This window comes from Aedes aegypti, chromosome 1 (genome assembly GCF_002204515.2).
Source record: "Aedes aegypti strain LVP_AGWG chromosome 1, AaegL5.0 Primary Assembly, whole genome shotgun sequence".
In the NCBI taxonomy this organism is placed as follows: domain Eukaryota; kingdom Metazoa; phylum Arthropoda; class Insecta; order Diptera; family Culicidae; genus Aedes; species Aedes aegypti.
In genome coordinates this window covers 288,214,887-288,239,886 of record NC_035107.1, presented here as the reverse complement: position 1 = coordinate 288,239,886, position 25,000 = coordinate 288,214,887, and the positions used below count along the sequence as shown (strand labels likewise).

The following is a 25,000-nucleotide window of genomic DNA, read 5'->3' as shown; positions in this document are numbered from 1 at the left end:
AGCGCTGCGTGTGGTGGATTGGCCACCTACCATATATTTGAATCGGCCGTTAAAAAGATGGTCGATGGACATCGGGGAGAGTGTGACGTCTGTTTGTCTGTGCTATGATACAGGGCTATTACGAAAAAGTTGTTTAATGCCTCAATATCTCAACAATAAATTATATTAACTTTATATAACTTTTCAGGTATGTTTTTCACTGTATTTTTAATCAAATTTATATTTTTTATACAATTCAACATATTGTCTTTCATGTTCTGCATAGCTTTGGAAATATTTCAGAGTTTGAATTTTTGATATCCTGGCGTAGATGTGCGTGGAATGTGTCTTGAGAATTTCGCGCCAAATTTTGCAGCCATAAAAAATTTCTCATGCAACCACAACCATAAAACTCCAGTGCTGCCATCTGCACTCCACCGCGCAAAAACATCGCGCCCCTAACGGCCACGATTGGAAGCACATATTTGTTAGCGTTTGACAACCACCACGTCAACAGCGGTACCGTGTAATCAATCAAAACAAGTTCAATCGCATCATCGCTCAGTATCTTGCACAAGCGTTGAGTACAAACAAATTCAATTACTCTTGAGGAGAGGGTTACTGCAGTCGAGCCGGTTCAATAAATTCTAGTTAGGTGTATTTTGAGGCTCAGATCAATATAACTCCGGTAGGATGACGAAACTGATGGAATGGTTGGCAGCCGCGGCGGCGTTCTTCGCGGTGTATTTTTCCATTGTGTGCCGTCAAGTGCAACACCAGGTCTTCGATCAGTACATGTTCGAGATTCAACTGTCCCCGCTGATTCTGTTGGCGCTATTTGGGGTAAGCAAATAGAAAGCTCAAGTTCGATGGCTGATTGTTAACGAGGGATGTTCTCTTCATTTATAATCGGATTTGTTGTGAATTCTTCTAGCTCTATTCTGCTTCGGTTGTGCTCTATCGGACGTTCACTTTTAACAATTGCGAGGAAGCCGCCAAGGAACTGCTGGAACAGATCAAGGAAGCGAAGAAGGATTTGCGAAGTAAGGGGATGGTTCTAAGTGATTAGATTTAGGCGTTAATGATATAAGTTTTTGTTCGTTGAATAAAATAAAAAAAAGTATAACATAAGTTGTATTCACTTTAATCGTTGCATCAAACATTAGCATTTAAATTAAACTATTGCACCAAGCATCAAAATACCGCTACAGTCAAACCTACATGAGTCGATTTTGAAGGGACCATCAACTCATAGAAGTATCGAGTCTTTGAACTGATGTTCTTTTGAAAGCTGTTTGAAGAAAACATCAACTTTGATAGTGCATTCATTACCCACCACATACTAAACGAAATATCATAATTTCTGTTAATTGGTTAAGCAAACGAATGCAAAACTAAAGAATATTAGTATGACACTTTATGTAAGAGCTGTTTTCATTTGAATCGAGAACATTGGAGGTTTTATATACGAATATAAAAAATTGATACAATTCTAGCATTTTCGAAACGCTTAGGGTGCCGGTGCCATTGGTGGACTACCTAAGCTGTAAAAAATCATAACACAATAACGAAAAGCCTTAACAGAGATCTTTTGGCGTCAACATAAAGATTCCAACCTCTACTTTATGGGAAAAATATAAAAAGAGTGATAAACGCTAGTGCTCCAGTAGCAGACGGTCGGGAATGATACAAGGAATTTTAAACAAAATGGTAAATATTTACATAAATTTAACATTTTCCCCTGGGGCTTTTCTTCATTTTTATACATCCATTTTAAAAACTGCTTCCATCCGTTGATCCACTACTGGAACACGACGGCAACTACTGGTGCAAGGGAGCAAATTTTTTGCATAAACTTAATTATTTATATGACTTTTTGATAAAACAAAAAGCTGAAATTCGGCAAATCGACTAAACTAGAGATGCTCTATTCACCAAAAATAGCACATGTCGTTTTTCTCGAAAAATGTACGTTTTATTCCATAGTCCAATCTACTGGTACATTACAACCATTGGTACCGGCACCCTACAAACAATCTGTTCTAAGATCGTTATTTGATATAGTTTTGAATAGTTGATCACCTATCTTTGACAGCTTAGTCATCATAGAACTTGAATATGGTCTGAAATCTCTTAACAAAAAGCATTTTCACAAACTGGAACCATTTTTGTAATCTAAGTCAGAAATTTCAATATAACGTTTAACGCCTAGAGGTATACTGCCCATATTCGCATGGCAGTCCCATGTTCTATGGGATTTCCTATAAACATGGGACTGTTATGCGATTATGGGCAGTATACAATGCTCTATAAATGTTACGAAAATCATTCAGTTTTGTTCGATTTATACTTCATTCAAAGTAACCCCAAAACAGAAAACCGACTTTCGATTATATGAAAAAATATACATCCATTCAAAATAAATCTTTTGGCAATCTATCAACTGCAATCGATAGCTAGGATGCCAGTACTTGTTTCATAAATATAAATTATAATTCTTTGAAACAGCATGAATAACCATTCAATTTTTTTTTCGAATAAAACTATCAAAATTACCCCGTTTTACGGTAACCATGTTTTTTATCTGCAGCCCGAGTAACACACATGTTATAATTGTGTATTATCAACTTATATATGACTAGTTTAAGTCATATATCAGTTGATAATACACAATTATAACATGTGTGTTGCATACTAGTATGTCTCCATGTGTCAATATCGTGTAATGGAACTCATGGAGGTTTGACTGTATCTACTTAACTTAGAGTTGCTCAATCCATTGACGTTTTCAAAAATATCATAGCACGTCTAGTTTTGAAATATTGGCTTGCGTGCAAGTTCATCAACTTGTATTGTGATTTATTTGCTTAATTTGCCACAAAATTTGTGTGTTAAGGTGATTATAAAACGAAGCCAAACTTTGAATTTTCAAGTGCTCAACACTGGAGAATCTGACAACAGTTCGGGTTTAAAATCAATCAAATTGCTTGCTTGTTGGTGGTGACCAATGTGATAAATTTTCAACGTGGAGCGCTATTTGGTTCTCAAGTCTAGTGCTCTTGAAAATTTGAGGTGTGGCTTCGTTGGAATTTATACTGGACATCGATGATTGAGACTAATTGGTAACACGATGGCGAGTTAAACAAAACTTGGTTTTGCACTGACATAGCTGAAAAAGTATCAGCATACCATCTGTATGTAAGCATATATGTGATACTTTTCTGAATCAATATTACTAATGTTGGCTGAGTTTTATCACTTTGAAATTGTGAGTTGCAAAATCAACATGGCTGCTAAAACGGATGACGGGCTACTAAAGAATACTTATCAACATAGTTCATTTTATTCAATTGAAATCATTAATGATCAAAAGTTATTTTGTAATGTATTGTATAATACCATATGAAAGAGAATTTTGTATGGAGACTGCAGGCATGTTGAAACAACCGATTTATTCGAGATTTAATCGTGAAATTCAAACCAAAGTATAACCTACATAAAAGCTTCAGCCCTATTCCGCACGCTTAGTGATTCAAATCACTGAAAAGTCTGATGAATTATGGTTTAAATTTCACAGAAACATTATTAAATCCAGTATTCAATACAATTCTAATGACTTGTAGCGCGGTATCAGATTTAGTAACCTAAAAGTTACTAGAGACACATGACTTTGATCACTAAGACACGCAAAAATGTTATTTTGGTTAAGCTGTGCAAAAAGGAATTGTTTAAAATATTCAGTAAATTTCAAAAATTGAACTGACTTGTAAAAATGAAGACATTTTCCTTTGATTTGAATTTGATAATAATCATTCTTAGGGGTCATGCACAAATTACGTCACGCTCCAAGGGGGGGAGAGGGTCGAGCCAAGCGTGACAAGCCGTACAAAATTTTTGGAGGCCTCATACAAAAAGTGTGACAAAGGGGGGGTTTGAAAAGTTGAAATTTAGCGTGACATAATTTGTGTACTGTTATATTCGCAATAAAAGACCAGAATTAAACGTATTAACTTAGTTTATTCTTCTGACGATCTTTACTCCACTCGCGAATACATGACAAAATGGCCGTTCATCTTACTCCCGCTCTACTCTCTACACTGCGCTACCAATACTACTCTACTCTCAAGATGCTACCAATCTAGGGGTGTGTCAATGATACAACATCTTCCCTTTTCCTTAAAAGACTAATTAGAACTTTATCTGATAATCTTTGAGCTTTTCCGGAATTCGAATTTCTCTCTTTGGAAGGTTATTCTTCGACGGTGTAATGGGCTTCGTCCCTGTCGGCACCGGCGATGCTGCTGTTGTTGTTGTTGTCATCGGTGTCGTTGCTGTTCTTTCCCCAGACGTATGCGATTGTTTTGGTGATGTACATGCAAATGCTGATGCAGTTGTCGCGATCTCGGTCGAAGTAGGCGGTTGTCCGATTGTGTTATCGTTACCAGTTTGATCCAAAACAGTAGTAGCAGATTTTTCGTTTGAGCCCGGGAACAACGATGAAACAGGAATTACTTCACACATTACAGGACGATCTGGATGAGATGGCACTTCACGATCTGGCACTTCACGATCTGGCTGCGTAGCGGATTCCTTGCGTGGCTTCAGGTGCACCAGTGAACGACGATATTCCGTTCCGTTGGCGCTCACCAAGTACGATCGATCGTTTAACTTGTTTGACACTGTTCCTTGGGTCCAATGTTTATTTGATTCCGGATTCAGTTGCACGTATACGGGTGAACCAACGTGCAGTTCCGGTAAGTTGCGTGATTTCTTGTCGTAGTGCAATTTCGCTCGCTTCCGATTCTCCTCAATTTTAGCTGGAACATCTTCCTCTACCTTCGGGAGTAGATTCGTAGCCGCAGTTGGCACACCACAGCGTGTCGAACGGGACAAAAGTCGAGCTGCCGGGCTGGAACCGATGTTGTTTGGAATGTTGCGCCAATGCAACAGCATGTACCAGAAATCAGCTTCGCTCTCATCCGCCTTCTTCATCAGGTGCTTGGCAATTTTCACTGCTGATTCGGCCTTGCCGTTGGCTTGTTGGTGATGTGGCGCCGACGTAGCCAATTCGAAATCCCATTCGGATGCAAAACTAGCCATTTTCTGATTTGCAAAATTGGTTCCATTATCGGTGATAACACGTTGAGGAACTCCAAATCTTGCAAAGTTCTGTTTGCATACTGCGACAACAGATTCGGGGCTTAGATCCTTCAGCAGACTGACCTCAAAGAAGTCCGAATAGTGATCCACGGTTATCAGAAACTTTCTCTTGGCGCCCTGCATCTCACAGAAGAAAACATCCATGGATACTATCTGAAAAGGATGAATCGGTATCGGGTGGCTTTGCATCGGAGGATTCTGTTGGGATGGAGCAAACTTTGCACAAACGGGGCAGTTCTTTATGATCTCCATTATTTGACTGGACATCCCCGGCCAGAAGATGTTTGCCCGAGCTAGCCTAAGGGTAGCGGAAATCCCGTTATGACTAGCGTGACAGCAATCAACTAGTTTCCTTCGCAGAGCATACGGAATCAAGATGCGGTCGTTGCGAAACACCAATCCATCCTGGGTAGACAATTCGTTTCGATAGCAGAAATATATCTTCACGTTGTCTGGTACTCGGTCGATTGTTTCAGGCCATCCTTGCTGTATGTAGTTGATGAGCTGTTGAATCGATTTGTCCTTTTCCGTTTCCCGCATGATTTCATCCAGTCTTGAACTTGACACACTGATGAGGTTACTCAGCTTTACTCCTTGGACTTCGTCAAACACCTTGAAGATATTTCGTTTTCTGTACTCGTCGTTGGGCTGAACATCCTGCAACGGTGCACGCGATAACGCGTCGGCGATGACATTTTCTTTTCCGGTAACATACTCAAGAGATAAGTTGTACCGTTGTAGATTGAGAAGCATGTGTTGCAACCGACGAGGTGCCGACAAAAGCGGCTTTTGGAACACGTTTAGGAGAGGCTTGTGATCAGTACGGATTGTAGTTTTCGGATTGCCGACCACTAGTTGATCGAATCTTACGCAGGCGAAGAGAATTGCGAGAAGCTCTTTCTCTATCTGTGCGTAATTCTTCTCCGCAGCTGTCAAGGTCCTCGATGCGTACCCTATGACTCCGTCGTTTTGGAACACTGCTGCTCCAAGCCCGATGCTACTGGCGTCACATTCGATAATTAGCGGCTTATTCATGTCGTAATAACGCAGGGACTTCAAATCAGCTACCATTTTCTTCACCTGGTTGAACTCCTTCTCTTCGATCGCTGTCCATCTCCATGGTACCGACTCGGAAATCAGGTTTCGAAGGTTTGTTAAGCTGCTAGTTAGGTTTCGTATGAAGCGACTTAGGTATGTAACCATTCCTACAAACCTATGTACTTCCTTTCGGTTGATTGGCTGTGGGAATTCTCGGATTGCTGCTATTTTGGATTCATCAGCTTTCAATCCTTGATCGGTGAGTATGTGGCCATAGAATTTCACTGACTTTTCGCACAGTTTTAGCTTCGATCGGTTGAGTTTCACGTTGTGTTGATCGAGTCGGGACAGAAGTTTCTCCAAACACTCGTTGTGATTCTGTAGCGCTTCCTCCATAGTGTTACCAACTCCGTACACAAGAATATCATCAGCAATACTTTCGACGTTCTCGAGGTCCTGGATCACCTCCTGCAACTTAAGCTGGAATATTTCTGGTGCTGGTGCCACTCCGAACGGTAGACGTATCCACCGATAACGACCGAAAGGCGTCCAGAAAGTGGTTAACTTGCTACTAGGCTCGTCAAGAACCACGTGCCAGAAACCCTTCTTTGCATCAACCGTGGTGAAAACTTTTGCCTTCCCGAGTTCCGGCAAAATTTCGTCCAAAGTCACAAACTGCAAATTTGGTCGCTTCAAGGCCTTGTTCAGGAAAATTGGATCTTAGCATATACGAACGCCTGAACCTGGGCCTCCTCGTTGTACAATTACGATGTTACTCACCCATTCAGTGTGCGACGTTTCTTTTACGATGATGCCGTCTTTCTCGAGGTTGTCCAACTCAGTTTTCAGCTGACTTCTCTTCGCAATGGGTACACGCCGCGGGGGTTGAATCAATGGAGTGACGCTTTGGTCTATCTCCAACGTTACTTCTCCAGGAAGCCTACCGTAGCCTTCGAACAAACCGTGGTGTCTGTCCACCATCTGCTGAGCCTTCACTCGATACACGTTGAGAAGAACTTCCTGTGGTAGTTTAGATGAGGCGCTAGGAAGATTCGGTCCTTCAAAGGTAACGGTGTTGCAAAATTTTACGAATCCAAGTGCCTTAGAGGCATTTGCGGATAGTATCGGTCGGTGATCGACATCCACAACTTGCAAAACGAGACCGTACTTTCTGTCCAATCGGCGACATGGTACCTTAACTTGACCAAGGACTTTTATCGGGTTGCCACCAAAACTTTGCAATCGGATTTTGGACGGTTTCAGTGGAAAATCTGGTAATCCAGATAGCTTCATCAGACACTCGTGACCAATCAGGCTGGTGTTTGCGCCTGTATCCAGTTCGCATAGTACTGATTTCCATGTGCCACCGAGTTTCAGGTTCAGCTCCGCCAGGACGCTTCCTCCAGTATTAGAGTTATCGAATATCTTCCCAATCTCGAATTCTTCGTCCGACTCTTCTGATTCCGATTCACTTTCCCGTGACGACGTGTCCGATGTATCATCCGTTTCCTTCACCTGCTTGACCCTCCTGGATTTTCGGCTTTTTAGTTTGCACACTTTCTCGAAATGATTCTTCTTCCTGCAGTGGTTACAGCGTTTCCCCAATGCTGGGCACACTCCTTTAGCGAATTCGTGGTAATCACCGCAAAACTTGCAACGCGGCGATTTCTGCTTTGGTTGGCCTTTTGAAATTTTGTTCACTTCCGAGCTCGAAACCACAACTCCCAACTCCTGCGATCTTCTGGCAGCTATTTCCTCAGCGCGACAAAGGTCAACAGCCTTATCCAGTGTGATATCCGTGATAGCGAGCATCTTCGTTCTTAGATGAGGCCACTTGTTAGCTGTCACAAGCTTGTACGTGATCAGCTCGTTCTCCAGAGTATCGAGTTTCGCCATCTTGGCCATTATTCGTAGTCGAGTCTTAAAGTCATCCACCAACTCGTTCGAAAATTGCGTGGCCGTGAAAAAATCGAGACGATCGATGATGATGTTCCTCTTCACTACCACTTTGTCCTTGATAGCTGCTAGCGCTTGGTCCGGATCGGCTAAATGCTGCTGCGTCAACTCGAAGTTGAAATACTTTTTTCTTGCCGTTTCTCCGATAACCGATAGCAGTACACTCACTTTTCTTTCATTATTGTCCACTGGCCACTTGTCCATTCCACTAGCACTTTCATAGTTCTTCCAACTTCGCTCAAAAAAATCAAAATTTTCGGCCATATCTCCTTCTACCGATAACGACGACGGCTGAGGCACCGGTACGTTGGAAACCGGTGGCTGTGCCTGCTGGACTTGCGGCAGTTGCTGTGGACGCTGCTGCGTCACAGTGGTGATAAGCTGGGTGATCATGTTTGATTGCTGTTCCATGAACAGCCGAAATTGTTCCGGATCCATATCGATGAGGAATCCCGCACAACACACTCGATTGTAAACAAAAAATCTTTCGACACAAAATGGCCACCAACGCGACTCGAAATGTTCACGCGCGACTTTCAAACACTACTCTCGAAAAAGTTCGTAGTTTTCCGCGATTTCACTTAACGACGCCGGAATTCACTAGAAGCTCACGTTTGCTTCTGACACCATGTTATATTCGCAATAAAAGACCAGAATTAAACGTATTAACTTAGTTTATTCCTCTGACGATCTTTACTCCACTCGCGAATACATGACAAAATGGCCGTTCATCTTACTCCCGCTCTACTCTCTACACTGCGCTACCAATACTACTCTACTCTCAAGATGCTACCAATCTAGGGGTGTGTCAATGATACAACATGTACCATCCCTTACTTTTCATCAATTTAGCTGACCCCCGCTTTGGTATTTAGCCAAGGACGCAAGGAAAAAAAATATTGTTAAAATGAAACTATTTTAAACGAAAAATTAGAGATACCTTAATTTATGATCAATCAAAGATTGAATATTTTATTTGAATGTTGTAATTGTGTAATAATTGTTGATGGACATTATGCAATATGCACGACCGCAAAGACCCTCAAACATTGTTGACATCTAGACATTTTACCATCTTACAAATCTAAAATTATTAGAGCTCACAATGAAAAAAAAAAAATACATTTTGTTTTAGACTTGGCAATTTCAAATTCTCGCCTTGTTGTTCCGGGGAAGCACTGTTCGCAAAAAAATCGGTCCATCGGTGATATAGGGTGATATCACTAATCAAGTTCTGATCGTACTTCTGTAAGGTAAATGTTCCGGTATTCGCCATTTACTATTATTAAACACGTAGAATTACTGTGAAATGTTGTGACAATATTCTCAGAAACATTAACAAAATTTGCTGAGAAAATAGGGGAATTTTCTTATCCTGTAATTTTCTCGGATATACGCACACAAATAACGTGTCTATTCGTTTACATTTATGCGCTCAATGTTCTGTCGATTCTAACCTACCTACTAGTTAAAAACTTTTCGAAAACGTTGTTACAACGCTTCGAACATCTATAGAAGCGTTGTTACAACGCTTCGAATATATATAGAAAATCATTTTTCTTAAATTTTTGTTTGCCTTATTTCACCGTGGTGTTTCTAAGATTGACACTTCCATAAGAAATCATCCTAAATAAGTTCGTAACTAGTTTCTTATATTTTTCCTACTAATCATAAACGCTTTTTTAACGTATTGACAGTATTCAGAAGATTGAAAAAAAAAAACATTATGGTGACGAATACTGGAACACCGACCCTACCAGGTCCAGTCATCACTCAAATCCAGTGTTGACACCGTTCGTGTTTCCCCTATATCGACCATGTGATGTGATAAACACTATTCTAATTAGCACATTATCAGTAGGCGGTGGGTGGTGGTATGTTAAATTCTACGCCGTATGACACATAGAACTGTTTGTTCTCGTTTACTTCTGGCATTTTTTTTTTGTTGAGCTAGCTCAGACGGCGAGACGATTAGGTGCTTCGATTGGCTTGCGGAATGATAGCACAGCACAACAACACGTGTGTAGTGAATAAATAAATGATTTTCCTCCGCTCAGCAGGCGGGTGCTGATCGACCATCGGGTTGCTGTTTGATCGTACAGGTCGGACTCGATTATCCGGAGACTCGATTATCCGAGGACTCGATTATCCGGGTTTCGATTATCCGGAATTTTAGACTCGATTATCCGGAATTTGTTTTTTGATGTTCTTGTTTTTCAATTTTTATGCATAAATCTGATATAATTTGGTATTGCAATATACAATATGAATGGTTTTGCAGTTTTGAACGTATTTAAGATAAGGGGGTTTGAAAAAGTGATTTTTTGTGTATGCTGGTCAAAATTTAATTTTTTCTTGTAAAGACCCCTACTGTTCCTAGAAATAATTTTTGGCTACACCACCGCATTATATAAATAAAACAATAAAAAAAGATAACATTTAAGTTCTTTTATCGAATATTTCTATTAATTTCTGAGTGATTCGATTATCCGGAGGATTCGATTATCCGGAGTGAAAAAAAAAATCGATACTCCGGATAATCGAGTCCGACCTGTACTTGCTTAGCGGTAATTTGCATCATATAGGGTGCAGAGCTACTTGGGCACATCCATGATTCACTTTGGCATGGGGGGTTTTCTCGTCCGATTTGTCCGAAACTTTGCCATGAGAAGCACCTTAATACGACGCATATTGTGAGCAAATATGAGCTCAGTAGCTTTCAAAAAACTCCACTGCCGAAGTGAAACAAAAGTGCCAATAATAGGATTCGGCTCCCTACTCAGGGTTGGTAGTGTATCTATTTCACTGCGGAACACGTTTATGTCTCAAACACCAAAATACCACAACTTACTTAACCCGTTAACGCCCAAGGTATCTCACAATTGGAATTCAGCTCCGTTTTTGTTACTCATAGTCGTATTCCCATAATTTAAACCTTATTTCACCAAAAAATTTCAAGTCTATGGTGGGGATCCAAAAAAATTCTTGAAAGTGTGTCGTCCATATCTAGCTGTTCTATAAGCTTATTTTCGAGATTAATTAAATATATTTTCATGCAGTTCGACCCATTACAATGTAAACAAGTTGGAAAAAACTGCTGGTGAGGGGTAATTCATAAATTACGTCACGTACAGAAGAGGAAGGAGGGGGTTACAATGAAACGTGACTACTCATATAAAAATTGGAATCCATACAAAAAGTGTGATACAGAGGAAGATTGAGGAGGATGAATATGGCAAAACTTTGTGGGACGTAATTTATGGATAAAGAAATTGCAACATAAAGAATAAAAATTTCAGAGGCGCAAGGTGCATGCCAGAACTAAATCATTTAGTGACTTCAATTCAATTTTCTGCTCTGCCACGTAAGTAAGATACAGACATACATACATTTCCATACATGTACATGTACAATAATGCACACTTAAGCCATTTATACCAAAAACCAAATAAAATCTTACATAAAATATTTTGATTTAGAAAAAAAAACCTACAGATGTTTTAGGGGCCCAGATAGCCGTAGCGGTAAATGCGCAGCTATTCAGCATGACCATGCTGAGGGTTGTGGGTTCGAATCCCACCGGTCGAGGATCTTTTCGTGAAGGAAATTTTCTCGATTCCCAGGGCATAGAGTATCTTCGTACCTGCCACACGATATACACATGCAAAAATGGTCAATCGGCAAAGATAGCACTCAGTTAATAACTGTGGAAGTGCTCATAAGAACACTAATCTGAGAAGCAGGCTTTGTTCCAGTTGGGACGTAACGCCAGAAAGAAGAAGAAGAAGATGTTTTAGAAAAGTCTTCGAAAAGATTATATAAAACTTGCCAGCTGATAAAGGAAACATAAATATCAAAATATTTTTTCTGGTTCAAGTTATTAGTATACAACGTGACTCTGATCTGACAGTGATCGAAATTTATATTTGGCAATATCAGAATTTCGTTAGTGCAGATCAAAAGTTAGTCCTTCAGTCCAATGACAGTCAAATATTGGACTCCAACTATTACATGCTTTACAGATGTGAATATTTGAAGCCAACATTATTCGGCTATAACGTTTAAGTTACTGCATCACTGATGCATATAGTCTTATTCACCGATAAAACTAAATCCACGCGGTTCAAGATTTTTGACACTAGAGCTGGCCAGAACACCTGGGGAGCATACAGAAGCGTGCCCGCTCAAATGTCACAATTCTAGGACCGAGTGAGTTCAGCAAGGAAGGCTCTTTACTGCTACCTCAACGCGTCGCTGGTTCAAAAGGTAAACAGCCATACAAAACTACGACCAAACAATGGCGAAGGCGTAATCAATTTTCTCGAAAACATTCATTTTGGGAATTAAGTAGAATTTTCTGATTAAATTGGCAACAACGCACTGCAGTAGCGCGTTGTAAATAACGGCTTGCAAACAATATCTTTCAAGCATATTTATTACCTGTAATTTTGCGAATAATAATTTTTACTTTTCCACGTTTAAGTCATAAAACTGGTTCTGGACTTAGGTTGGTGGCTATTCAATTTTACTCTCATTTGACAGCCGCCCTTCATCATTGGAGTTCAGTTCATGGATGGATAAGTCAATTTGTCGGTTTTTTCGTTCTTCACTCCCTTTAAAAGATCAAAGGATCTAAATGGTATCAAGGTTCATCTAAAAATGTAAGGAGCATTGCATCCGAAATAAGCGATTTTTGCTCGAATCGATAGTAAGTATCCATTGTTTTGATCTAGGTAGACCAATTTCTTATAGGTTGTTTCCTTGATGTTTCGCACATAAAAGCAATTCCCAGCTAATATGTTTTTTTTGCAAAAATATCTCCTTTGGTTGATCATCGTTTTCGAAGATACCAAATTTTTCATCACTGGACTTCAATCATGAGAATGACTTCCGAACTAAGAAGGTTTTAGGCGAATAGCTTTCTTTGGATTTAATCAGTGGACTGATATATAAGCGAAAAAAATGTGTACTCAGTAGTGACATTTAGGTGATTTCCAAAGTAATAAGTTTCCAGGCAAATAGGTCTCATTCAGTTCTCCAACTTTGCCAAAAATACTAACTTTGTATCCAATCTCTAGATTGAGATAAAAGCAAATAATGTGTTTGTCTACTAGCGCCACCTTGGGAGAATTTTCCAAACTACCATGTTTCTGGGCGAATAGATCCCATTCAGCTGAACACTTTTGACGAAGATACCAAATTTGAAGTTCGATTTTTTTCAGTCCCATCGCTGGACTGATATAAAATAAAATATATTTGACCACTAGCGCCACCTTGTGAGTGTTTTCCGAACTAATACGGTTTTAGGCGAATAGGATTCATTTAGTTGTTCAACATTGTCCATGACAGAAACTTTGTATCTAATCACTTGACTGAGATATTAGCTAATAAAATATTTGCCCACTAGCGCCATCTTGCGAGTGTTATAAGGTTTTATGTGACTAAGTATCATTTAGTTGATCAACTTTGTCGAAGACAACAATTTTGTATCTCATAACAGAACTGAGATGCAAGCAAATACAATAATTGCCGACTAGCGCAATCGATTGAATGTTTTCCGAACTAATAAGTTTTCGGGCGAATAGATCTCATTCAGTTGAACACATTTGTCGAAGACACCAATGTTGTATCTCATCACTGAACTAAGATATAAACAATCAAAATGTTCGATCGCTAGTGCCATCTTTTGAGTGTATTCCGAACTAAAAATTTTCTAGGCGAATATGTCTCATTTGGTTGATCAACTTTGTCGAAGACATCAATTTTGTATCTAATAACTGGACTGAGATACAAGCAAATAAAATCTCTGCTCACCAGCGCCATATAGTGAGCGTTTTCCCAACTAATAAGTTTTCGGGTGATTAGATCTCATTCAGTTGGACACATTTGTCGAAGACACCAACGTTGTATATCATCACTGAACTAAGATATAAACAATCAAAATGTTCGACCATTAGCGCCATCTTTTGAGTGTTTTCCGAACAAATAAAGTTTTAGGTGAATAGTTCTCATTTAGTTGATCAACTTTATCGAAGACACCAATTTTGTATCTCATAACTGAACTAAGATAAAAGCAAATAATGTTTTGGCTCACTAGCGCCATCTTGAGAGTGTTTTCCGAATTTATAAGGTTCTATGCGAATAGGTATTATTTAGTTGTTCAACTTTGTCGAAGATACCATTTTTGTATCTCATAACTGGACTAAAATATAAGCAAATAAAGTTTTGGCTCACTTGCGCTATCTTGGGAATGTTTTCCGAATTAATAAGGTTCTATGCGAATAGGTGATATTAAGTTGTTCAACTTTGTCGAAGACACCATTTTTGTATCTCATAACTGGGTTAAGATATAAGCAAATAAAGTTTTGGCTCACTAGCGCCATCTTGGGAGTGTTTTTCGAATTTATAAGGTTCTATGCGAATAGGTATTATTTAGTTGTTCAACTTTGTCGAAGACACCATTTTTGTATCTCATAACTGGGCTAAGATATAAGCAAATAAAATTTTGGCTCACTAGCGCCACCTTGGGAATGTTTTCCGAATTTATAAGGTTCTATGCGAATAGGTGATATTTAGTTGTTCAACTTTGTCGAAGACACCATTTTTGTATCTCATAACTTAGCTAAGATATAAGCAAATAAAGTTTTGGCTCACTAGCGCCATCTTGGGAGTGTTTTCCGAATTTGTAAGGTTCTATGCGAATAGGTATTATTTAGTGATTGAACTTTGTCGAAGACCCCAATTTTGTATCTCATCGCTGGACTGAGATATAAATGAAGCAAATATTTGTACGCTGGAAAGTTGTTTCATATGTTGCTTATATATGCGACATTTGTTGGCGTCTGTGCGCCACCTGGTGAGTTAATTCTGAATTAAAATAGTTACCAAGTGGAAGTCAGCAGTCCTGTGGTCAACTTTGCAGAAGACAGTTTTCTCCTGAACCTCTTAATTTTCAAGATATTTGCTCTACAAGTAGTGTCCTATTTATAGGACGCTGGGCGTTCGGGGCTTCTGTCCTATTTTTAGGACGCTGGGCGGATATGGGTTAAATTAGGATTGCTGAATCCAATGCTGTTTTCAAACATATGATAGCACGTCAAGTTTTTGAGATTTTGGAGATTGAAAATGCACAATTTGACTGTTTCAGACAACTTGCATGCAAGTTTGCCAACTTATATGGCAATTTATCGCCACATAATTCAAACTTCATGGGTATAACAATGGGGGCCCAGATAGCCGTAGCGGTAAACGCGCAGCTATTCAGCAAGACCAAGCTGAGGGTCGTGGGTTCGAATCCCACCGGTCGAGGATCTTTTCGGGTTGGAAATTTTCTCGACTTCCCAGGGCATAGAGTATCTTCGTACCTGCCACACGATATACGCATGCAAAAATGGTCATTGGCATAGTAAGCTCTCAGTAAATAACTGTGGAAGTGCTCATAAGAACACTAAGCTGAGAAGCAGGCTCTGTCCCAGTGGGGACGTAACGCCAGAAAGAAGAAGAAGAAGGGTATAACAATGCTCATCCACAAAGTTCATAATATTTTCGATATTTGATGGTTTGAAAAAGTGTTGTACCTATATTGCCATAAAAAAGAAACGAAGAATTTTGTATGGAGACTGCAAGCATAGACAAACAGACGTAACACTCGAATTATTTTCATCGTACCGCAGAATAGCGCTCAATGCTAATACTCGGTAGATGGCAGACATGCCACTCGTAGCGCTCGAATTAATTTTGTTCGAGTTTGACGTTTGCGCACTACCGCCATCTAGTTCGCGGTTGGCCAAACACAGTGGTTTCAGCATTGAGCCAAGTACGGACCTGAAACGTAAATCACTCAAGTAAAATTTCTCCTTTTTACCGAAGTAATTTTGACAGCTGATTCAGTATGAGCGTAATGTCACTTTTACTTGCGGAATAATTGAGCGGCACATTTTTCCGTTCGGAAAAGTGACAGCTCCCTTTGATTTGTACGGCAGGCGTTACCGACGTTATGAAATCAGCTCTACTTCGCAGCAGCGTACAGCTCAAGTAATTTCGGTAGCGGAATCATTCCTTGACCGTTTCTTGTCCTATCCTTTTGCACAGTACTTATGATCAGCGTACCGGCCATTGGGCGTTAATGTTCGCGAGACTATCCCAACTAACAATTCAGAGCCACAAACAAGCATGCATGTTTAATTATTGTTCAATAATGGTAATGACAGCTGAATAAAAATTTTGCTCTATAAAGAGCTGAGAAGGTGCTTTTTTAACACAAACTTAGGTCAATGTTCAACGTTATGCATTAGAATGAAAAAAAGTTGAATCGCCACTTAATAAACGTTTCCAAAGATTCTTTTTCGACTAGTCAAGATTGTTTTACTAATGAGCTGAACAAGACATGTTTCCCCCAATTAAAAAGCCAATATTCCACTAAACAAATGTATATGTATAAAAGGATATCCAGAAGACGAACAAACGTTTTACTTGCGTCGCACTTCAGCTATTTCCACATGTCTAACATAAGCATGCATAAGAGCTGAATAAGTATCTTATAAAATCCTAATTCAGCTTCAGTATATCATAAGAACAGTTGATCCAATAGAGGCCAAAATGACGATTAACAAACACATTGTTCAGCAATAAATAAGCCTTGTAAAAGCGATCGCACTATATCTAAATTTCATAAAATGGACAAAATATCAAAATATTGATTGACATAAAAGATCTGAAGACAACATCAACATTTTGTTTGTTTTTTTTTTGTATGTAGTTATAGATATCGTTTCCAGATCTTTATATATTATATCTATCAAGTTAATGTCACTTTTAGCTATCCATATTATAATTTGCTATTGCTAAGCTTTTTCGCCTCTTCGGGATGTGGTTCCTTACAAGAAAAGTGGAAATTTCTTTGACAGAATTGATTAAATAAATTTCATTAGCGAGCTACATTTGAAATGACATTTCTTCACAACTGAATAGTGCAATCTAGGAAAAATGATTTACTTGGCCATTTCTGAAAAAAAAAATCCGCGCGTCAAGATATTCGAACATTTTTCTATTCAGTCGCATAGTCCTCAGAACACTTCAAATGATTTAAATATATGCATACATAGGACTATTTCTTCAATACATAATAGGTTTTTGAAAAATACAAATCAATGACATAATTGATTAATACAAATATAATTTAAAAAATATATGAATTTCAATTTAAGTAAATGAATCATTCAAATAGAAGTTTTGAACAAACTAAAACTTATTATGAAATTAGATTAAGGTGAAAATGCATCGAAGCCAAACCTCAAATTTTCAAGAACATAAATCTAGAGCTAAATATCCGTCACCACCAGCGTGTGACCAATTGATTAGGTTTTCAGCTTGAACCGCTGCGCTGTCTGGTTTTCTAGATTTGTGCTCTTGAAAATTCGAGGTTTAGCTTCGATGCATATTCACTTTAATCATTTCAGACTGATTTCACTTTGTGTAAATAAACATTATTATTGACCATCATTGACATAAATTTTCTCACTGTGCGCTAAAAATAGCCGACTGAACTCAGCTTGGATCAGCACTAAACAGCAGCTGAATAATATGCTTGTTCAGTTGTTGATTAGCATACCATGTGTTGATTCGACTATGTCGAATAGAAGCTCAAACATGATCAATATTCAGCTATGAGAGGTTTATGTTTTGCACTGGACGATTTATTTAACAATTCTAGGATGGCGTAGATGGCAAGGCATACCGCTGATGATTGGAAGATCTCGAGTTCGAATCCAGTATCCAGGCGTATTTCAAATATGGTTGTTATATCATGATAATTGTGTATTACACTACATTAGAAGCTCCTAGATTTTTTTTTGTTTTTTATTTGCTTTTAATTATTTTTGGACCAATCGTATAAAAGCTGAACTAAATGCTTGTAAAACGTTTTAAAAGCTGAAAAAAAAGTTGGAATTCAACGACATGCTTTAAAGTTTCTCCAAAATTGTGTGAACAACGCCTGAACAAAGGTTGGCCATGAAAATTATTAAAATGTTATTAAACATGATGCTGAATAAAACTGCCATAATGGTGTTTGTTAAATGAGTGAATGTTAGTTGGGATGTTTTGAATTGATAATGGTTCTAGCAGTTACGTCTGTTTGTCTGTGCTGCAAGTATGTTGAAAACTCGATTTAATCTGAATTTAATCATGCAAATGCAATCAAATTATATCTGATATGATAGTTTAAGTACTATTTTGCATGATTGGTGGATTACAACACAAAAAAGTTTGATAAATCATACTTTAAATTTTATGTTAACATCAATGAAACTAGTGTTTTGTACAACTTTGGCGACCTGTAGAATAATTTTTGTTTTTAACGCAACACTATAAAAGATGTGTTTTCTTCCTTTCTTGCACAATATACAAACTGAAGTCCATTAAAATTCGAATCTCTGGATAAATCTCAAAGCAATGTACCGTAATTCGGGGTGTAGTTGATCAGTGGGGAGAAGTTGATCATTTATGTACCCGCATGTTCTTCTTCTTCTTCTTCTTCTTCTTGGCATTAACGTCCTCACTGGGACAGAGCCTGCTTCTCAGCGTAGTGTTCTTATGAGCACTTCCAAGGTTATTAAATGAGAGCTTTCTTTGCCAAAGTAGCCATTTACGCATTCGTATATCGTGTGGCAGGTACGATTATACTCTATGCCCTGGGAAGTCAAGGAAATTTCCATTACGAACCGGGAATCGATTCCAGACACCTTCAGCATGGCTTTGCTTTGTAGCCGCGGACTCTAACCACTCGGCTAAGGAAGGCCCCAATGTTGACTATTATTATTATCTTTTTTAGTCATATAAATCCGACTTAGCACATCAACGTGTTTCATTTTTTCTTCCTTTCTGTATTCTAATTCTAAAAATAAGGCCCATCTATTTATCTTTGGATTCATTTCCTTTTTCTTCAAAGTTTGAACCAATGCATTACACCAGTGAAAATTTTTGAAGCCCTTTCTAGCTAAATATACAGTGAGATAGTGCTTCCTGTGCCAAAAAGTGCTTTTAGGTTTGTACAATTATTGATTAGCCTAAACTTTACCAAACCGTCACATTTGGTTTGTCCATCATATTGTTTTGAATCCTGGTCGTTCAAAGCATGTAAAGTCTTGGCAGTTGATTTTAGTGGCTTTTCTCCAAATTTTCTTCGTGGTTCCATAACTTTCATCTGGGCTGGCTTAGCTTCTCGATAAGTTATGCAATCTGCCGCAAAATGTCCGGGTTGGTATCAATCGAAAACCTTGTACTACTTCATTTGCGGTTTGAAAATTTTGCATTCTGGCTTGGTTTCGGAGAATTTTATGTTCAATGCCTTGAGTGATAATATTCTTCAAACGGTTCTCTTCCTGACCAGGTTCGCCTAGCAAGTTGGTTTCGCAGTTCGTAAGCATGGATGTTGATCGTGAACATACCTTATAAATTTGTAGTCAGTTCTTCATAGCTTCTTCTCTCCGAGTTTGAATGTAACCAGTGTTGGGCTTTCCCTTTCAATAACTTGAATAATACCACTTTCATTGTCTGGTCCCCAACATTAAGTGCTTGTTTAGTATTGGGTAAAATTTTCAAGAAATGGTTCACATCCAAGTTCACATCTTCATTATATTGACCCGAAAACGTCGGCAACAAAGTATCTAAAAGGGAGGTAATACGATATGTCAAATTGCTGAAACCGCCATATTGGAAAAGCATACGACAGCTGGCCACTTTGTTTTCATGGAATAGTCCAGCATGCCATGAAATCTAGTCTGCTTTTTTTTCTTTTCACAGTTTGTTTTGTTTTGTGCATCAACTGAAACGTCAATATTTTACTATTGTAGAGAAATCAGTTGGAAGCTTTCTAGGATAATCAAGTTCTTTTGTATTTATTTATTTATTTATTTTTACTAAAATTTTGAAAGAGGGAAAAACCCTTTTGAGTGATTTTCATTGAAAATCTTTCTCAAAGAGATACAAAACCTCTTTATCTTTTAAGTAAACATTATAAATCAAACTTAAAAGTAAAAGCTCACACGGTAGTAAACCATAACAGAGCCATAATCTTGAAAAATAACAATCAGCATTAAGTTAGGAGTGTCATCGAAAGCCAGTGAGGGAGAGAATCAAAATGGAATCCAACGTGACATCAGTGAGGGAGAGAACCAGAATCGAATGCAATGTGACATCTGAAAATAAAAGTAAAAAAACACAAAGAGTATCAAACCAAATATGAGCTCTCATTTAAAGTTCTTTTGTAGGTAACATAGTAAAATCAAGAGCATACTTCACGATCTATTGGCAAAAAGGTAAATGATAATCTGACGCATTTCTGCAGATATTAATCATCCATATTCGGAATCTTTCAGGGCACCCTCAATTGGCTTTGTCAAACTAATGTTTTGGATTCCTTAAATTGAAGAAGTTGCATCGGACAGAGATAATCGGAATAACTAGAATGTTGGCAAATTTCACCGAGAAGCGATTGCGAAAGATGAATGCCAAAAAACGACCCGATCAAGTGAATACTGTTTGATTCATTCCATTGGTGCAACAATAAAACAAATTTGTTTCAACTCCGTTAGTCTTAAAGCGTTTTATCTTGTTTTTCGAATTTTATCCAGGCATAAAAGGAGCTGCAACAACGCTTTTAATGAATGAATTGAAACTATCTCTAAATCTACACAGAAAACTTAATTATAAGACAATTGAATTGTAGCTATTTCTGCTTAGCAGAATGCGTTGTATATTTCCATATTGCTTGCTTGTTTTGTGATGACCGACCATCGTATTGGCCGCATGACGACAATCAATTGGTTTTGCTATCAACCGTTCGGGGATTGATGAAATCCCACACTACGGCTTTTAGTGTTGGCAACCGTATTCCCGCAATCTCTATCGGCAAAAAAAAAAAAAAAAAAAAAAAATGATGGCAACTAAAATAAATAATTTGATTTGATCTTAGAGACAATGAAACTTTATCCTGCTTGCCTTCACTTATGAGACTCGCAACGATCTTGCGATAAACATCTCTATGGATACGAAAGAAACTTATGGATAGCAAAATACAAAAATATATCGACCAGCTCGCCGACTCGCCAGCTGTCACTTTTTACCCCCTCTCAGTTTACCACTCACCGCATCCAGTGACTGCTTAGATTCTTGTACCTGTACTTTCAATATACCTTGGTCGGCAACATCGATGAATTTTCTTCAAGGCGTAGAATTTGGCTTGAAATACTTGACACTGGTAACGAGGCTGCAACCGAGACTGGATTTTCAAATAAATTCGTTCCAATATCTCTTGAATCTCCTGATACTCTTCCGAATGTAAATTGTTGACCATTTGAAATAATCACACGAGTAGTTTCTTGACGTTGAGCGAAGTGTTCATCCCCTAGATTCCTAGAATGATTTCCGCTGGTCTTGATTCGTTGGATTTTTCACGTTGAGCGAGACTTCCACCCCCAGGAATGGATTCCGCAGGTTTGATTCCCGAAATTCGAACAGCATTAACGTCTTCCAGAACGATTTCTGTTGGTTTGGACCCAGAAGATTGCATTTCTTCGGTACACGCAGAGGAAAATATTGTAAAATCTAAAGAATTCTGTAGGGTAAAAGCACCGGTTTTAGCCAGCCTTAGAGAAAATGTCAATAAAAATAAAATGGGAAGCCGTTTTTATACTACAAATATGTCAGATGCAAGCTTTCAATCCATATTATGTGTGTAAATATCAAAACTAAACTAAATCCATTTTTTCGCATTGAAAATCCCGTTGGTCAATATAGGACAACGGAACCAGTTTCGGCCAGAGATTTAACTTCGGTTGCTAAATTGGCCAATCGCATTGATTTCTCATAAGAGTGGCCAAATTAGGAGTGCCCTGGATAAATTAGGTGTATGGGAGTTAAAATTATAAGGAAAATTAATTGTTTTTATTATATTTTGAATCAATTTGGACAAGTAAATGAATGTAGCTTTATTATGTGAATTAGCGTTGGGCAAATTTGACTACAACAGCGATGTTACTGAATCGATTCAAATTTGATATGTCGAATCGATTCATCGATTTAATCGAATTATTTGAATCGATGTTTTCGAATCGATTCGATTTTTAAGGTCATATGAACATTTATAAAAACAATATCTTAAAATAAGACAAAATGCTATTTCACATATTTTTTTTAATTTCCTTTAACCGAATAACGTTTGAAATTTAAAATCAGATATTAACCACTTCAATGCTGATTCAAAACTGGGTTCATGGTTCATCAACTCATTGAAAAATACTTATAAATTTCATCCATTTGAATCGCTTAGCTTAGCTTAGCTTAGACTGACTACACATATCAACGGTTGCTATTCCGTGATTGACCGAAGTCAGTGAAAATGCACAAAGAATCAACTAGAAGTTCGGCTGGGATTGGCCATAATCTTCTTCAGTGTGCATAATTCAGTGCCTCTATTTATACATGGTCAATAACGGCGCCGGCCACGTCCTTGTAGTCAGGTGGGATTGGGGGAAGGAATGTTAGTGTGTAACCTTTGCTATTTGGAGACCGTGTTTGCCTCTGCATCTCCACAAAGGTTACTGGGAAGGATGTTTGTTAATGGGAAGGATCGTTGGGTCACAGGATTCACTTTGATAAGCGATTAGACCATGATAAATAATTATTTGTGAGATATAAACATGCTTATATGTAAATATAATATTTTCATTTGATATGAACAATATCTGTGTAGAGAAAAATTATGCCGACACTTGAGGTGACGAACCTTTCAAAGTTTGTTGAATAAAATGAACCTTTCCGAAGTCTGCACTTGAAGCGTCAAACCATTCAAAGTTATTTTTCTTATTTACAAAAATAAAGGTTAAAAGAAAAAGGTGTTTTGAATTAAAAAAAAAATAATTTATGAATCAGAGTTTATGTCGACACTCACAGTGACGAACCATTCATATTTTTTTGAAAAATCATATTAACGTCTCACCGTTGTGACGATTAAAGGTGCAGTCATATATATTTTATAGATTAGAAACAGTAGCATGAAACGAGCTCACCAATTGATCTGTCATCCTTGAGCAGCAACAATCCTCTTTCAGCTTCACTCGTTTGCTCGGCTATATAAAAGCAGTCAGAGAAAATAGGCGCGCGACCCGTGAGGGAAAACAACTGATGACTGCTCGGGCTTTCTTGACGCACTGCCCAGGAGCAAGCGTCAACGACGGAAGATCAAAAAGAACTCATTATAAATTTTATCCATTTGAATCGAAACAAAAAGTCGAAAAAAGAAAATCGATTCACTTAATTTAGAGTGCTCCTAACATCGATTCAAAACATCGATTAATCGGAACAAAAAAAACGATTTTCGGAACATCGATTCAAAATCGCCCATCGCTAATGTGAATATGATCTACTGAAAACAAAAGATTTCATGCTGATTGGCTATGTAAAACGATGTATAATCCCCTATGGCAACAACTGGCATATGGCCAAAACCGGTGCTTCTACCCTATAGAGTCAACAAATTTTATTGTTGACTCACGGCTTACCAGCATCTTTTTTGAATTCAATAAATTTGCTTGTTTATTTTGAAAAATAAATTTGTTGTTTCTAAAAATGCTCAAAAAGGCAAGCTGTAAAAGACAAATGTGAAATATTGTAGAAACAACAATTATGATTTGTAGAATGAACAAAAGCTATTCATTGATGTAACAAAAGGAGACGTATTGAAATAAAAATTCGTGTTTGTTGAGTTTATGATCTGTTTAGTGTTTTATTTTCACTTTTATGTATGTTCAATAGCGAATGGACAACAGTTTATTGTGATTCATGTAATATTAGTTCAAAAATTATGGTACCGTCAAACGGGGCTTCTTTTGACATTATTTCTACATTCTTCAACTTTGAGGATTTGTAAGTCTTGCAATTATGGATAGATATTGATATTTCTTGCATATATTTAAGTTGTATATGTACGTAACAAATGTGCAAAATATGAGGCAATTCCATAAAGAAATAACAAAAATGCTTGAATAGCGAAAAAAGTGTGTCCTTCAAGACAAAAAAGGGGTACTTTGGACATTTCCACAATTTGATAATGACATGATTTTTCCTAATAAATTTCAAACTAATTCTATAGATTATCGTCCATTGTGATGTTATTGAACGTTTTTTCATTGATAAACATAATTTAGAAAATTGAAAAGCTAGCAACAATTACACGTATATAAAAAATTTCAGCGAAACATGCTATTCACTATTTTCAGTTTACAGTATGAAACTTAAACATTCAACATCCTCTTAAATGAAACTATTAGTTACGAATGCTTGATTTTTATGTTGACATAAACGAACGATGTAACTACTACGTACTGCGATGATTGTATGATTATTAATGAGTTATGTACAAATACTGTCTTTTCTATTCTTACTGTTATATGAACGATATGTAAAAGGACCATATTAATACCTGCAACTAAAAGTAATTTTCATTAAAAACGCAATCTATTAATTAAAGTTTTGCAAGATCGTAAAAAAGTAAAAGTTTGCTTTTGTAATATGCTTTTAGCTTCTTAGCAGTTTAGAGCTGGCTCAAAGTAGTTTATTTTAGCAATTGAAGGATGCAATCGTTTTGTAATAGAAATTCATGTGAAATATGACGGAAAATATTTTTTCTAGAGATTTCGTTGTGAACTTGTCATTGGTACGTATTGAAATATATGTGTTTTATGTCTATTCACTTTTCCAAATATTTATTTTATTTTTTTATGTTTTAAAATATACAAACCAAAACTATATAATAAAATGAAATCGTAAAAAAGGCCTTTGATCAATTATTTTAATAAAACAACAATTT

At 37.7% G+C, this 25,000-nt stretch overlaps 1 protein-coding gene and 1 long non-coding RNA gene across 2 annotated transcripts; both read left to right on the top strand.

Moving 5' to 3' along the window:
• The first annotated feature begins 490 nt into the window (after nt 1–490).
• Nucleotides 491–1,110, top strand: LOC5565608 (dolichol-phosphate mannosyltransferase subunit 3). Its single transcript, XM_001649900.2, has 2 exons — nt 491–822; nt 914–1,110. Exons 1-2 carry the CDS (start codon nt 673–675, stop codon nt 1,046–1,048), a joined length of 285 nt encoding a protein of 94 aa, XP_001649950.2. The 5' UTR covers nt 491–672; the 3' UTR covers nt 1,049–1,110.
• Nucleotides 1,111–20,312: 19,202 nt separating this feature from the next.
• Nucleotides 20,313–21,068, top strand: LOC110674685. The gene is made up of 2 exons (XR_002499097.1): nt 20,313–20,450; nt 20,511–21,068. It is a non-coding gene; the product is annotated as an uncharacterized LOC110674685 (long non-coding RNA).
• Nucleotides 21,069–25,000: the final 3,932 nt, after the last annotated feature.

Excerpts from the sequence above, each read along its gene's own strand:
- LOC5565608 (XM_001649900.2), top strand. The coding sequence starts at position 673 with ATGACGAAACTGATGGAATGGTTGGCAGCCGCGGCGGCGTTCTTCGCG. Across the intron at positions 823-913 it reads TTCTGTTGGCGCTATTTGGG|CTCTATTCTGCTTCGGTTGT; the intron begins GTAAGCAAATAG and ends GAATTCTTCTAG.